The sequence below is a fragment of the Chamaea fasciata genome, unplaced genomic scaffold (assembly GCF_029207755.1).
Source record: "Chamaea fasciata isolate MVZ Bird 193981 ecotype frontalis unplaced genomic scaffold, bChaFas1.0.hap1 SCAF_6, whole genome shotgun sequence".
NCBI lineage: Eukaryota > Metazoa > Chordata > Aves > Passeriformes > Sylviidae > Chamaea > Chamaea fasciata.
In genome coordinates, this window is record NW_027094091.1 from 7,699,924 (window position 1) to 7,714,115 (window position 14,192).

Sequence of the window (14,192 nt, forward strand, 5' to 3'; positions counted from 1 at the left end):
ACATCACACGGTCCTCCCAGAACTACCCTGACACCAGTCAGGGTGCTGCTGAGAAAGGTGTTGCTGTAGCAACACAGAGCTTACTCTGAGGCAGCTACACAGGAATGTCCTCAAGAGCCCTGGGGATGATTTTCTACTCATGCCAACCCCCTCCATGCTGCTGAGGATACACCTGACTTTGTACAACTGAGTTACAAGTAGCCCATGGAGATCATTGTGTCCAACTTTCAGCTCAAAGCAGAGCCAACCTGGAGCCTGCATTACACTGGGGAGGACCTCATCTCCAACAGTATCTTATAAAGTAGTCTAGACATGAAATTGTGACCTGTAGCAGTTACAGTGTGTTGAAAAATGAGACAGTTCTACCCTTACAACAACTCTGCAAAACTGGTGTGGTGGGCAGAGATCTGAAGCTGTCTTAGCACTGAAGCTGACTCCCCTGGTGCCAGCAGCACAGCAGCTGCCAGAGCACTGTGTAACAGGTTGTGTTACAACCTCTTAGGTCAAGACACTGTTCTTTTGGGTGGAAAATTGGCTCTGCAAAAGTCAAGTGCATTCCTTCTATTTGCTACAGGCAAGAGGATTTAAAACCTTGGCTTTGGGTAATAGTAAACACACATGGTGGGCAGCTGCAGCCACTACTTAACAGTTAATCCCTGTAATATCTATTGTTAATCTAACTACAATGATCAAGTAGCATGGAACATATTCAACATGGACAGAAAGTGTATGTTAGATTAACAGGATTATTTGCTGATGAGGGTAATACTACGCTGTATTTATTCAGCACTTTTCTGAAGAACAGAAGGTACCTTTCAAATGTGGGTAAATATTTGTTAATCCCAGAGGTGAAAATGTAAGTGCAAAGAGGCTAAGTAATAACACCAGTTCCACACAGTGAACCAGTAGCACTATTCCCAGACATGCTTTAACACAGCACTCCTTGAGCCATAGGTTGGTACAACCTGCTCATAAAGTCCAAACAATCACAGCACATCCTGTTCTCCCATGCTAACAGGCTGCCTATAAAGCAACATTTCTATGGCCGGTTAAAGCTCCATTTTCACTACTCACGTATTGCTGACTTTGTAAGAATTTACACAAATACATTTGGGGAGTAAAAAAGCCTAGAGTAGTTTCCTTTGCACTGTAGCATGTCTAACACACTGCTGTGGAATAGTCAATGTAAACATTCTGAACCATCTGTAACTTTTATATGTACCGTTTCTAGCTTGTGGTCATGATTATTTTGCATTCTTTGTGTATAAACAATACATGTGTTTAAAAGAGTCGGATGAAATAATGAACTTGAAGAATAAAGCTTTCATTTTTCTCACTCTTTAAAAGATTCTTTATACCCACAACCAATTCCTCTGACTCCTGTCTATAGATAATATTCTTTCAATGGTCATACAGTCACCTGTACCACAGGAAACCTGTGAGAGCTGAGCATACACTGTACTCCTCATTAGCTCATTAGTGCCCCATACCAGCATTCATTGCAGTAGCTTCTGACAAAGAAAAAAACCCAGAACTTCAATATCTGCCTAATTTGGGCAACAATATATAAACCAGAGTAGCACAGACACCACCCCACTCCATGTTTGTAGCTAGTTCAGCATTTACTCTAGCAGAAAGGGTAGAACATAAGTCAATAACTAGAGACTTCTACAGCAAATTAGGAAGATCAGACATCTCTGAGGGATAATCTGTCCCAGTTATTCTAGACATCTATTTTAGTATGAATCTCTTTCTGGAGATGCTTCTCTTTGCTCCCTGCAGAGGCTTAGACAATGAGATGCCTGCTGGTGGATGAAGTTCAATAAATGCATATTTTCTGTGCTGGCAGATTGTGACCTACATGTTATACACAGTGAGATACATCCAACCTCTGCTGCAACCAGAGGCATAATGCTGATCATCTCATGGAGTGAGTCAGGGAACCCAACACCTGACATACAACCATGCCTGCTAAAATTCAGTCCTCTAATCACTGCTGAATTTTTTTTCCAATACTGCATTTATAAAATCATTTTCAGCCTTGCTAATTATTTCAACCACCTCGAATATTTCCCTACTTGCTTTTGAAACAAATCCACCTCCAGTTACCCCAACCTGTAGGCATACAGGTTTTAAGCGACTCCTCATTGTTTATGTATCCAAGTTAGTTGGACAACAGAGACAGCCCGGAGTAACTTGGCTGTTTCTTACATTCTTGTTAGAAAATTGCAGCTGTAAATTTTATTATGTGATAAACTGTGCATAGGAAATAAGCGTAAAAAGCAGCAATAGAAATTTATGCTGCAGCAGAAGTTTCTCTGCATAGGAAACTGGAAAATGTCATTTCCATTTTTGAGAAAACTCCAATTATGCTATTTAGGGCAGTAGAAGCAGTAGTATTGGGAAGCAGGAAAAGATCAAATTTACCTTCTTATGCTTTTCAGAAGAGATGAGAGACAGGACAGATTGCAATCTTCCTCTTATAAGAAAAGGTTGACATATGATCTCTTAAATCAGTGGATGAAATTCCTAGTTTCACTGGAGTTAGGAATCAGCTTTAGAACCACTGTTTTAATTTTAGGCACAAACCTCTACCGTCAAAAGCCTAGGGTTTGGAGAGCAGCCACTGGTCTCTGACAGCTGTGAAAAGAGACCAGGGAAAAGACACTAAAGTTTCGCTGACATGTAGTTGACTTAGAGAACTTTATTGAGAGGAGTGGAAAATCACCAAGTGGTTTACAATGACAAATACAGTGAGTGACAGAATTACCAGTTCCAGTACCAGCTGCACTGCAGCTTCAGCAATCCCAGGGGCCCCAGAACTGCCCAGTGCCCCCTTCTCCCAGGCTGGGTGGAGATGCAGAGACCTCTGCACATGGCAGGAGAGTTGACATCGAGAGAACAACAGGAACAATCTGTAACCTACAGCTGTAACTGTTTTTAAGCAACACTGTTCCATTTGCTCTAAGCTAAAGAGAAATTACAATGCCTATTTCCAGTTCCTAGATGGAGGGTATGGAGGGGTGGGAGCCAGTTTGATGGAACTGGAGTGTCATCTGCTCTGATTCTACTTTGAATATATTTTACTCAGAATTTCAACTCTCACTGCATTATTTCCTGCATTGACCCTCTATCTAAAACAGATGACTCAATCCCAATTTAATGATAAATATCTTCTGGGAGAAATTCTTAGCAGCTGCTTCACAATCATGCTTCTTTTCCTCTCTGGCATTAAGGGAGCATAAACACTTACTAAAGTTTAACAGGGAAAGTACATTTGAAGATTAAAATTATGTCTAATTAGTAGCTATAATACTTATCTTTCAGGTGCATAACACAAAGCAATTCATAAGAATGATTATTGTTATCCCCATCTTACAGAGAAATGAGGTGAATTAAATGATCCGCCTTATGACACACTTAGTGTTAGATTTCAGATCGGGCTCCCAGTTCCATGCTATACCAACTAGGTCACATTTAGCAATATACAACTTTTAAATATTCCCAGTTCTATATTCCCCAGTATCTGGTATCTTAATATTTCAATTATTTTTAAATTAAAAATAAAAAAGGGAATTATTTCTCACTTGACCCTTGATGTGAACAGTTACTGCATTTTTTCCACTGGAATCAGTTTCTGCAGTAGCAGTTAAACCACACAATCTATCCATTGCTCCAGTTCAAGGGCGAGTTGGTAAGTGTCAGGACAGAAGAATTAGAGCCACGAGAGCTGGTGTTCTCTGCAGGGAGTGGAAGGATTTGCAGTCCATCAATAAGATTCATGCACCTACAGCCACCCACTGAGATCACTCTCCAGTGCGTCCTTCCTCCAGTCAAAAGGCTGAGCCTCTTTTAAAGTGAATACACATTCAAGAACAGTCAAGGTTCTTGTCCAAATTTCACATACTCGTAACTCAACGATCACTACTTCTCAAACGTTCACTATTTTGTCAAAGACTGCATGAAATTACAGAGGCTGAAAAAGAACTTCCAAGATGTGGATTTGAATAATCAAAAGCAGCAGTGTGAATTTAGTCCAAATGTTCTTGAAAAAGTACACAGCAGGGTAGTTCAAAATTAGAACAATTTCTATCCCCAGCCTAGGGCTCACTGACCTGACACCGGCACATGCCCAGCAGCCCAAGCTGCTGAAATCCGTCAGATCCACAAGAGAAAGGTGTAAGTTTTCTCCCAAGGGAAGACACTCTATCACAAAGCAGATCTGTTTTAAAGAAAGAGCAGGAGGGACTTGAAATAAACTATAAGAACCTCTCGGGCACTGGCAGGGAATGGTGTGAAGTCTAACTCTGCCACAACCAGGTTATGTTGTTTCAGTGATGGAAGCGCCTGGACATTATTAAGGACCAAAATAAGAGTAACATGTTCTCTTTGCAGTTTTGCTGTGAGGCTTCTGGAGGTCAGGCTAATTAACAAAGAACAACTTTCCTCAGATCATTAAACAATGTTGCTTAAAGTTCACTGTATCTCTTTACCCACCTTTCAGCATCTCCTTTTGTACATCACCAAGACATTCTTGCTGTGGGGGTAGTTTCTACGATGCGGTTCAAATATATCCATCAAGATAATATTGATTTGCATTCTTTTATTAAAGAACGATACCTCAAACCCTTTGAATTATTAACTGATAATGTACTGACACCTGAGGGGAAAGGGCTTTTTTCTTCCACAACAGGCCTTCTTCCTCTGAAGCTGTCAAGGAAAAACAAAACCAGCATGGAATTACTCACCACACTTTATGTTTAATGTTTGTTCATGGTTACTTTGTAAAGGTTATTTATTGCATTACTCTACCTATAAATACTAATTTAACTTTAGAATTAATGTGCAAAATTTAATATCGAATTCCAATCCCCAGATAATACTTAACACAAAATTAAATAATTAAATGTTAAATTAATAGTCAATTAAAATTTAATAATTGATCCAGATTTATCATCCTAAGAGTCCTCTCACAATTTCCTGTTTCTACAGTTGGGATAAAAAAATTGAAGTCCTACTAACTCATCATTAGCTAAGACAGTCCCGACTGCAGGATCTGTATGGGAGTGGAAAAGAGTAGGTCAGCATTTCTCATGAGAGTTCTTCCATCAGCAAGTAAACTTAATTGCATAAAATTAAAATGTACTTCGTATCAAAAGATGTACTTCCTTCAGCTTCAGACAGTGAGAAAATATTAACTAATGTAAGACACAATTTTTTTTTTTTAACTTAAGGTAAAGAGATAATCACTGAAAAAAGGACCTGAAACCAGTCCTGCCACTCTTGCAAAGCTGATCTAGGCGAGGTGTGCTGAGGTAATGAGGCTGTACCTGAGTAAGAAGATCCTACAGGCTTTTATCTTTTCCTGCTATAACTAGAGCTAGGTTGGATACGAGTAGTGACTGATCTACATCAGCTACTTAAGGAGTAATTTAACTACATCAGTTTGATGCTACTGAATAAGAAAGTCTGGTAGTTTTTGCTCATTCTTTAGCACCACATCTCAAGATATACTGGAGAAATGAGCTAATGGGTTATCTCCCAAAGCTCTGCTTCCAGTTCACAGAATATTCTGGGTTGGAAGGAACCCACAAGGATCACCAAGTGCAGCCCTTCAGTGAATGTCCTGTACAGGGACCAAACTCACAGCCCTGGTGCTACTGGCACCATGCTGTCAGCACAGCTGGTGGTTTCATAGCCTGACCATAAGCACTTACAACTTTACACATCCTTACACCTCCATCATTAATCATTAGAATATAAAGGACTCCATGTTCCTCTTCTGTGCCTGTACAGCCCCCAATTCAGAGGGCATTTGATTGAGAATGGAGACCCTTAGATGTCATCACAGAAGAGACTGTAAAAACCAGGTCCATAACGTTCTGTACTGATCATTGCTTGTTGTAGCTGCACACATACTTGAAGGTTTAACCTGGAAATGCAGGAGAGCCCTGAAAGACAATCTGTTCCCTCATATGGAAAACATCTTTGGAGAACATGGTGCCAGGACAGTTAATGTTACCTACAACCCCTTCTCTGACTGAAATGGCCCTTTCTTGTAAAGTGCCTGTAACATCAAATACTTCTAGGTAGTGGGAGGCCAATTTTCAAGCACAAATATTTGAATAGAACATCCAAATTTTATATGCAGAGAGGTAGGCGTAAATGCCTGAATGTGCAATTGTTTAGGCATAAAATTGGCTATTGAGTTTTATTGCTAAATTCCAATTTCAACTGAACTGTTAAACTCAAATAATTAAATTCAAACCTCAAAGCCTCTTCTGCTTTTCTCCCAGCGTTACCCCACACAAGAGAAATTTTCTGTTACTTAATGGTGGCTGAAAGGAAGAATTTATTCAAGTGTGTTCTGAAGTTACTGTTTAAAGAGCTCCTGTTTGCAGAGATTACTCCTTTCTCATGTAGGAGCTAAAGGCTTACCTATTACTAGTTCAACCCAGTAGGTAGGGCCAGCTGGAAAAAATTATGCTCAAGACTTCTTGCAGGCAGAAGAACAGGTTGAAACCTGCTGTTTTAAGGTTTAATCAATTCTGCCTATTTACTGCACTGCTTTGTTTTGCAGGTATGTCAACAGATATTGTGCTTTCAGAGGTAAATAACAGAGTGAGACAGCTGTGTCTGTGCCACTATCATAGGGTTAGCCTGAAACTTATTTATGAACATTTTGATGTTTCTCTTGACACACTGAAGGTGGGCATATACACACAAAGTATTTCTAACAGACATTAGTTTTTGTGGAGACTATTGTGAGTGGTAATAAAATAACCAGGTAAGAAAAACAATATACTTTTCTCCTTTATTGTATGGTTGTAATACTGAGAAACAGGTTCTTAAATGATGCAGTAAATTCAGAGATGTTTAGAGTAATCATTTTAAATTTTCTGTATTTCACTTTTTGACCCAAGACTTTACTGGTTACCTTTAATTTATAACTTTTAAAGAAGCTAAATAATTTAAGAAAGATATTGGGTCTTCATTTCATTTCAAGAAATGAAGAATCCTAGGGAAGCAAGTAGCTAATTACCTTCTTTGTTTCAAAAGCAAAATGTCTTCAGTTATGTGGCTTCTACTTAGCCCCTAGGGTTTGAATACCTCTACTCTTTCAGGACTTCGAAAGCTTGTTTGTACCCTGATTGAGTTTTGTCCAGACTTCTGTCAACTTGTGCTCTGTCTGCTTCCCCATCTTCTCTTCTGGTCTCTGACAATTCATTTTATTTTATGTACAATCAGAATGCTGCTTTTTGATCACATCATCTTTTAGCATCCTTTCCTATGTAAGTTCATTTTCGAGGGCATTCATGGACTATGTCAGCCTGTACTCTCAGTCTTCTAGGCCAGGACCTAGCCAAAATATTAAATTTTAAAACAACTTTGACCAACCTCCATGCCACTCTTTGCATGTGGAAGCAGCTCATTCACTAAACTCATGTTGTCTTTCAAATCTCTCCTTAAAGCTTTCCTTTATTGTGATGCTAATGGGAAAAAAATATTATTAGGCAACTGGAGTGCTACCAACAGCTTGATATATTGCATTGACTAATATTGCTTCATTATAGCCTGACATCCCTCTTCCTGCATGTATTAATCATCTACTCTTTGAGGCAAAGTGTTCTCTCTGCAGAAAATCTGAGGGCTTTAAATAATGAAGTTATGCAACACCTACATGGTGTGATGTGTCAGTTGTAAAGCCGCTGCTACACGAGTCTAAAGTCTACGATGAAAGAATTAATTTGGTAGTTTCACATCTAGCTTGCTTTATACAATATCACAAATTCCACATTGCAGGTCTGGTTTTTATAGTAAATATTTAAATCTGAGAAGCAAATATACCTGTTTTTTCTTTCAGTGCCAGCTAAGGAGTGGCTCTTCAGACTGCACATACTTGCTGATCCATCATTTACTATTCATTTTTATTTCTTTTGTTTCTCCCTGCTGAAAATTGTAGCAAATTGTATTAAGTTCATCTCACTGATATAAATCATCAGAGATTGCCTATGGTTGTCAAAGAAATTAAACTGTCTGATTTCCATGAAGTAAACAGCAATTTTCTCATCATGGCATGTGAGGATTTTTTTGTGTCTTTTGATTTCATACATGAATGTGTTTGTTTAAATGCAATAGGCAAATGGTCAGTGGAGGCAAATTGGTGGGAAAGGCTTTTAAAATACATTTAACCTAAGTGCGGAAATGGATTCTTGGTGAAAACGGAGGACGACACCATAACATGGCAGGAATATCCCACTGCTCTCTGATGGGGCCTTTAGAAGCTCAGACACTTCTGGTGATGGAAGGAGCTCTGGAGAAAGCACAAGCTGAGCACCATGAGTTTTTAGTAAACTGGATGAGTCAACAGCTTCTTTGCCTTGAGTACTTTCTGCACTTTTGGTCTTTTCCTCCCATATGCTCTGGTGGGAAAGTCTTACGGTAGAGGAGTATGAGTGTCTCTTTGGGTCCCTGCTGAACACCATCACCCAGATCATATCATGTTCCCTGTTTAACTCCTTGGTTCTCATTGGGAATGGCTTTAAACTGAAAGGCAATAGGTTTAGATTAGATATAAGGAAGAAATTATTCCCTGTGAGGGCAGAAAGACACTAGAACCTTTCCAACTCAAACCAGTTATGATTCTGTCATCTTGTCTCGCTATTTGTAAGAACACAACGGGTCTCATGTAAAAGGCATCAGCTGCTGGAAGCCATTTGCTTTAAGATGCAACTACACAACCTCAGTCAACCGCAACTGGAGTGCCTCCACAGCCCGCCATCCTCCCCAGAAACCTCGGGCACATTGTTATTTTGTGATATTTCACCCTGTACGCTATCCCCTGCCTCGCAGGACCTGCCTGCCCCCATTCCCCTCAGCATGACAAGATGGCGGCCTGTGGACCTCCTGCAGGTGCTGGTCCCACCCCGTGCGCATGCGCAGAGACGCCCCGCAGGTGCCACCGCCCCCTGTGCTATATCTGAGTACGCCGCGAGCCGCACGTATAAGAGGTCGTATCACACCCTCTGGCCTCACTTCGATCCCTCCGCCGCCCCTAAAGGCAGTTCCAACAGCCGGAGGCTCGGCGCTCCCGAGGTGGGGACACGGACCTAGAGAGGCACCGCGGCCCACTGCGCGTTCGTGCCTCCCTTGGGGCTCGGCTGCGGGCGCTCCGCGGGCTGGCCCCGAGGGACTCCTTCTCTCGAAGCTCGTGCGGAAGGATACATCGTTTTTATTTTTTTTATCCGCCATCTGCTGAGCAACGGTTTCGGGGGTGTGACCGGGCGCGCGGGCCCCGCCCCTTCAAGCCAATCGCGGCGGGAGACTCGCTACCGGCCCCGCCCCACTGGCGCGGCGCAGCCAATAGCTGTGCGGGACGGGGGCGCGCGCACGGGTGAGGGGGTGTGAGCGCGGCGCGGCACCGACAGTGTCGCTTGGCCGCGGCGGCGGTCGGGGCGGGGGGGTGGAGGGGAGCGGGACTCGTGCCCGGTGTGACTGCGGGGTGCGCCGGCAGCGGGGCCGGGGGGGAGCAGGTGAGGGCAGGGGCAGGGCTGGAGATCTGCCCGGGTGGGCAGGCTGGGTTGTTGGTGAGGCGGAAGAAGCTTGGCCTGGTCGCCTGCTCCCTCCCTTCGACTGCCGCCCGGCGCTCTGGCTCCTCGGAGGAGGAAACAAAGAGGCGGCGGGGGTGGGAATGGCCGGGAGCTGCGCTGCAGCCATTCTGGAAATACCTTCTGGTGTTTTCTTCCACCCACCCCCGCCGAGTAGTGATTAACAGGACCGTGGGCGGGGGGAGACCTGTGGGTGTCCGGGGGTCCGGCTGGAGCGCTGGGAGAAGCGGGGGGGCCGGCCGGGAGAGGAAGGAGGAAGCGCTCACCGCCCTGCCCTGTGTGTTTCTCTCCTCCTTCCGTCGCTTTCCTCGCTGAAGGCCTCCCGATGAGTTAAAATGGTGCTGAGGCTCGAGGGGAGCTGGTCGCTGCTCGTAGGGAAGAGGTTCCTCTGCCTGTCGGAGGAGGAGGACAGGACGTGGGACGCCAACCTCATCTCGGAATGGCCCTGGAAATCGGGCAGGATCCGGGCTGTGTCACACACGGACATATCCAAACAAGATCTGAAGGTAACCGGGAACTTTCAGAGAGACCTGCTAAATCAAGAGTGTGACTGGGGAAGTCGGTGAGGGTGTGTGTACTCGTTTGTGCACGTGCTGCTCTCGAGGGGAGAGCATGTTTTGGAAACGTGCACCACTGCCCAAGTCCCCGATGTTCCTGTACTAATGCCGCAAATTATCTCTAACTAATTATAAACGTATTTTCTTCCACCGGCATTTTGAAAAGCAGGTTTTTACCGCACCCGCTGTGTCTGGTTTATTTCCTAAAGGTAGTGTAAGGACTTGCCACTTGTGAACAGGTTTTTGCCCCCAGAGTTGAAACCGAAACCCTCCAGTGTTGTTGGGGTTGGTGGCATTTCTTTGGAGCAGCTAGTCAGAACAAGTACTTAGGTTTTAAAGTCATGCCAAATTCATGCCTGGTGTTGGAGGTCTCTCGGACTCTTCTTGCATGGTGGCCTCTTCTTATTAATGATTACCAAGGGGGGTTTTGAACGCATAGTTATTGCAGGCCTGGTTAGCTGTGTATTTTGTGTGGAAGTCAAGCGATGTTTAAGGTTTGGCTGTGAAGTTGTTCCGGGGCTTTATTTGGCAACTGTAGTCATTAAAAGTGTTCAGCCATGGCTGGGCACTTTACTAGAGTGTAGACTGAGTGCTTACTCCCCAAGGACAAAACTCCATTGTAGCAGCGACGTCTTGAACATTGTGCTTGTTTCTACAGAGGACTTGGACGGCTGTGCTGTGACAGCAAAGAACAGCACCATCTTTCCGTTTTAACTGTCTCCTTTCCTCTTTTTCGGTCATGAGAACTTAGTGACCTCTGATTAACTCAAGAAGTATCCCTTACTTGTGAAACGAAACGAAACTTTGGATTTTTCTAACTCTTTCTTGAAAGCGTAAACTTTGTTACCTTCTTGTTGTTGTGGATCGCGGCAGGGGTGGAGCTTTGTCCATTTTTGGGCGCGGAGCTGAGCCCAGTGCCGTGCTGGTAAGTGAGGAGGAGGTTCTCGGTGCAGAAAACTCTCAGGGACTTTCTCTGCAAAGGAGAAGGGGCTGCTGGTGGGGACTCTATTGTGAGCTTTGTAGCTGGTTACGGTTCTGCCAGAAGCAATTGACTTGATGTGTTCTCCAGTTGAAGTGTTAAAGAAGTTGCAGAGTGGGCAGTGGGAGGTGTGGAGAGCTTTGTACCAGAACACGCCCCATCTCCTTTCCTCACGAAGCTCTGTGCAAGCATGATAGACCCGAAATAATAATGGACTGAGAAGGGGGGATTAAGTATTTCTCCTGTAAAAGAGTAGAAGTACTTATTTCAACTTTTATTTTGTATAGAGGGACTGTCAACTGCTGTTGAAATTATTTTCTCAGCTGTATTTTCCTGTGTGTGCAGTGTTGATGCAGTAGACAAAACAAGCCATTCTGGTTCTGGTTGTTATTTGCTCATCTCTTTCATTGTTTCTGTGCATCTCAAAATTACTAAATTCATTTCTGCACGCATTAGTTCTATGACTCCTGGCTGTGGTAATGCTGTTTGTGTGCATGTTTTCACTTGCTTTTCCCCTGGGAGGGATGATAAAACAACAGGAAATGTTTTTGAGATTCATTCAACTGAGATTTCTGTTCAGTTTGTTAAATGTATTTAGGCTGGATTGCTGTACTCTTTGGGAAGATGAAATGATTTTTCCAAGAGTAGAGTTCTCTACCAAGATGTTCCAATTCCTGTATTCAGGCCAAGTTGTATTTGTGGTCTTTTCCAATAATTTGCTGATCTCCCATGTTGCCTTTGAAATTAGGGTAATGCTATCCTAGAGACGTTGCACAGGCTGTCATATTTTTGCCATGAAATTGTTTTCCTTTTGAAAAATCTGCCTAGTTGTTTCTGAAATTCATAAGGATAGATAACAGTTAAAAGCAGTCAGGAAGTGACCTTCTTCACAATACATACATTACATAACTTGATCACCTTTACTGTCCTACTGTCATTTGTGCTTTCAATAAATTGGCTGAAGTTATTCCTTGGGATTGGTGTTTTTAAAATGTTTCTGGAGAAAAACCAGCTTGTTTATTCCAGTGCTCTAGAGTTCGTGGAAAATCCATGTGCCACTACTGTGGACTTTTGGGGAGCGTGTGTGTATTTTTCCCTGCTTGTAAACACCGGTGACAGTGTTAACATATTTAACTATCCTTGAGCAACATAAAACTTTTTGTAAGTTGTAAACTCAAATGTAAATATTTTATGTGACAGTAATGATGCTAAACCAATTAACATGGACTGTTACTTATTAAATACTGGGTCAACCTTGGATGCTTCGGTGATTGCCTGATTATGTGACAGGCAGTAATCATGCTGGGATTACAAGTACATTTAATGATTTTTTTTTAGTTTTGAGTAAATTGGTTCTTTTATCTTTTCCACGTTGAATGTGTCTGAATTTTATAGGTAGTCACTCATTCACTTTGCTCCCTTTCTGTAGATCTGTGTAGAATTTGATGAGGAATCCTGGGAGAAGCGGAGATGGATCGAAGTCTACAACCGGATGATGATAGCATTCCTGGTGGAGCAAAAGCTGGTGCTGGCTGAAAGAAAAACCCAGTCCATGCCTCCTGTCCAGTGGCCTGCAATGGCAAGTACACTCTTGGCTTGACTCTGGTTCTGCATTTCCACCTTCTGGGGACAGTGTTGTCACCAGTGGGAATTTCTCAAGGACAGCCTCATTCCTGGGTGTCTTGGGAAGGGAGAAAATCTCTTTATGCAGCTCCAGCTGACAGAGCTTATCAGCATTTGAATTTGGTGGACACAATGATGTATTTTTAGTACTTTGCTTCTCTCTTAAACCCCTGTTCTGTACATTGTTAATTCATTCTCCCTCTAGTCTTGTGTTTTGTTTCTTCTTCCATGAAATTCCTCCTAAGAATAGAGAGAAAAAGTGTAAAAAATAGGTTTCTAAGGATAGCCTGTGTTTTTAGTTTAGGTTTTTGACTCTGCCTCAAGTTAGTGTTATGGTGATTCTTGATCCTGAGACAAAAATAATTCAGATTACTCTTATGTGATGCCTGCCTGGCATGAATGATTTGTGAGGTTTAGATTTTCTGCATACAAAAAGCTGAGCTGTACTGTACAAGGAGAGAACTAAGCTTTCTGTACCTGCCATGCATGGCTGAATAGGCAAATTAGCCAGGGGGGAGGTGAACTGGGAGCACTTCTTGATGTATTCAGCCAGTATAGTTGTACTTGACTACTTTGGATATTGCTGCTCAATAAAGTAGTGAGATAAGTGAAGATGGGAACATGTAAACTTCCTGCACATGAATTATGCTGAAGATGCAGTCTATGTTTTAATACTATTAACTTTGCTAGGTATAAGGTATGCATTGTAATTCATATCCCTGCATTTTAGCTGGTCTTTCTTTCTTAAGCAAAGTCAATCTAAGCAGATTGACTTACTGGAAGTAGGAACCAATGGAATGGGAGAGGAAGTGGAAATATAAATCCTTAATTTTATTTCCTGGGCTGTGCATTAATATCAGCAGTTCCTCTGGTTGATTTTACTGACAGCTTGTTCTGAAAACGTTCATATTTAAACTGAGCTGTTGTCCATTTCCAAGTATCTGAATAGTCCTTACTGGATACTTGCCTTCAATTTTGGCATAAGGTTTTCCACCTGAAGTGTTTGATGTGTCAGTTCATGCAGGGCACTTGTTTCAGAGCTCATTTAGCAAAGGAAGATGTAGGATCACATGTAGGCCAGTCCTGGATCTTGCCTTGGCAAAGAAGACTTTTTTTCTCCCTTTATCATCACACAAGGCAGGAAAGCAGAGGTCACAGAAGAGGTGTGTGGATTAATTTATTTGAAACCTGACTACAACTTGCTGGTTCAAGTATATAGGAGAGTGTGTTTCTGACAAATGGAGTAGCTTTGTGGAAAATCTTATAATGCCCAGTTACTCCTGGAGAGACTCTTGTCCCTCCTCTGCTAGTGCTGTCCTAACTGAGGTGAAGACAAGAAAGAGTATCTGGTTGGGTTTTTGGAGGACTGGTTGAAAAAAGCCTTTCTGCTCCTATCAGAATGATTTCTTTTTTGTAAATGGGGCA

The 14,192-nt window shown here is 42.6% G+C and overlaps 1 protein-coding gene across 3 annotated transcripts in view; it reads left to right on the forward strand.

Annotated features, from left to right (window-relative positions):
* The first annotated feature begins 9,015 nt into the window (after nt 1–9,015).
* Nucleotides 9,016–14,192, forward strand: part of KDM3A (lysine demethylase 3A) — a 29,739-nt gene continuing 24,562 nt past the window's right edge. Inside the window, exons 1-3 of one of the 3 annotated variants that reach the window (XM_066185358.1) lie at nt 9,016–9,096; nt 9,926–10,114; nt 12,574–12,723. In XM_066185358.1, the coding sequence (XP_066041455.1) occupies nt 9,944–10,114; nt 12,574–12,723 (321 nt within the window). In that variant the 5' untranslated portion in view covers nt 9,016–9,096; nt 9,926–9,943. Of the gene's footprint in view, nt 9,097–9,166; nt 9,395–9,479; nt 9,534–9,925; nt 10,115–12,573; nt 12,724–14,192 lie in introns of those variants that run through there. The other 2 variants (XM_066185360.1, XM_066185359.1) reach the window with 2 other exon arrangements.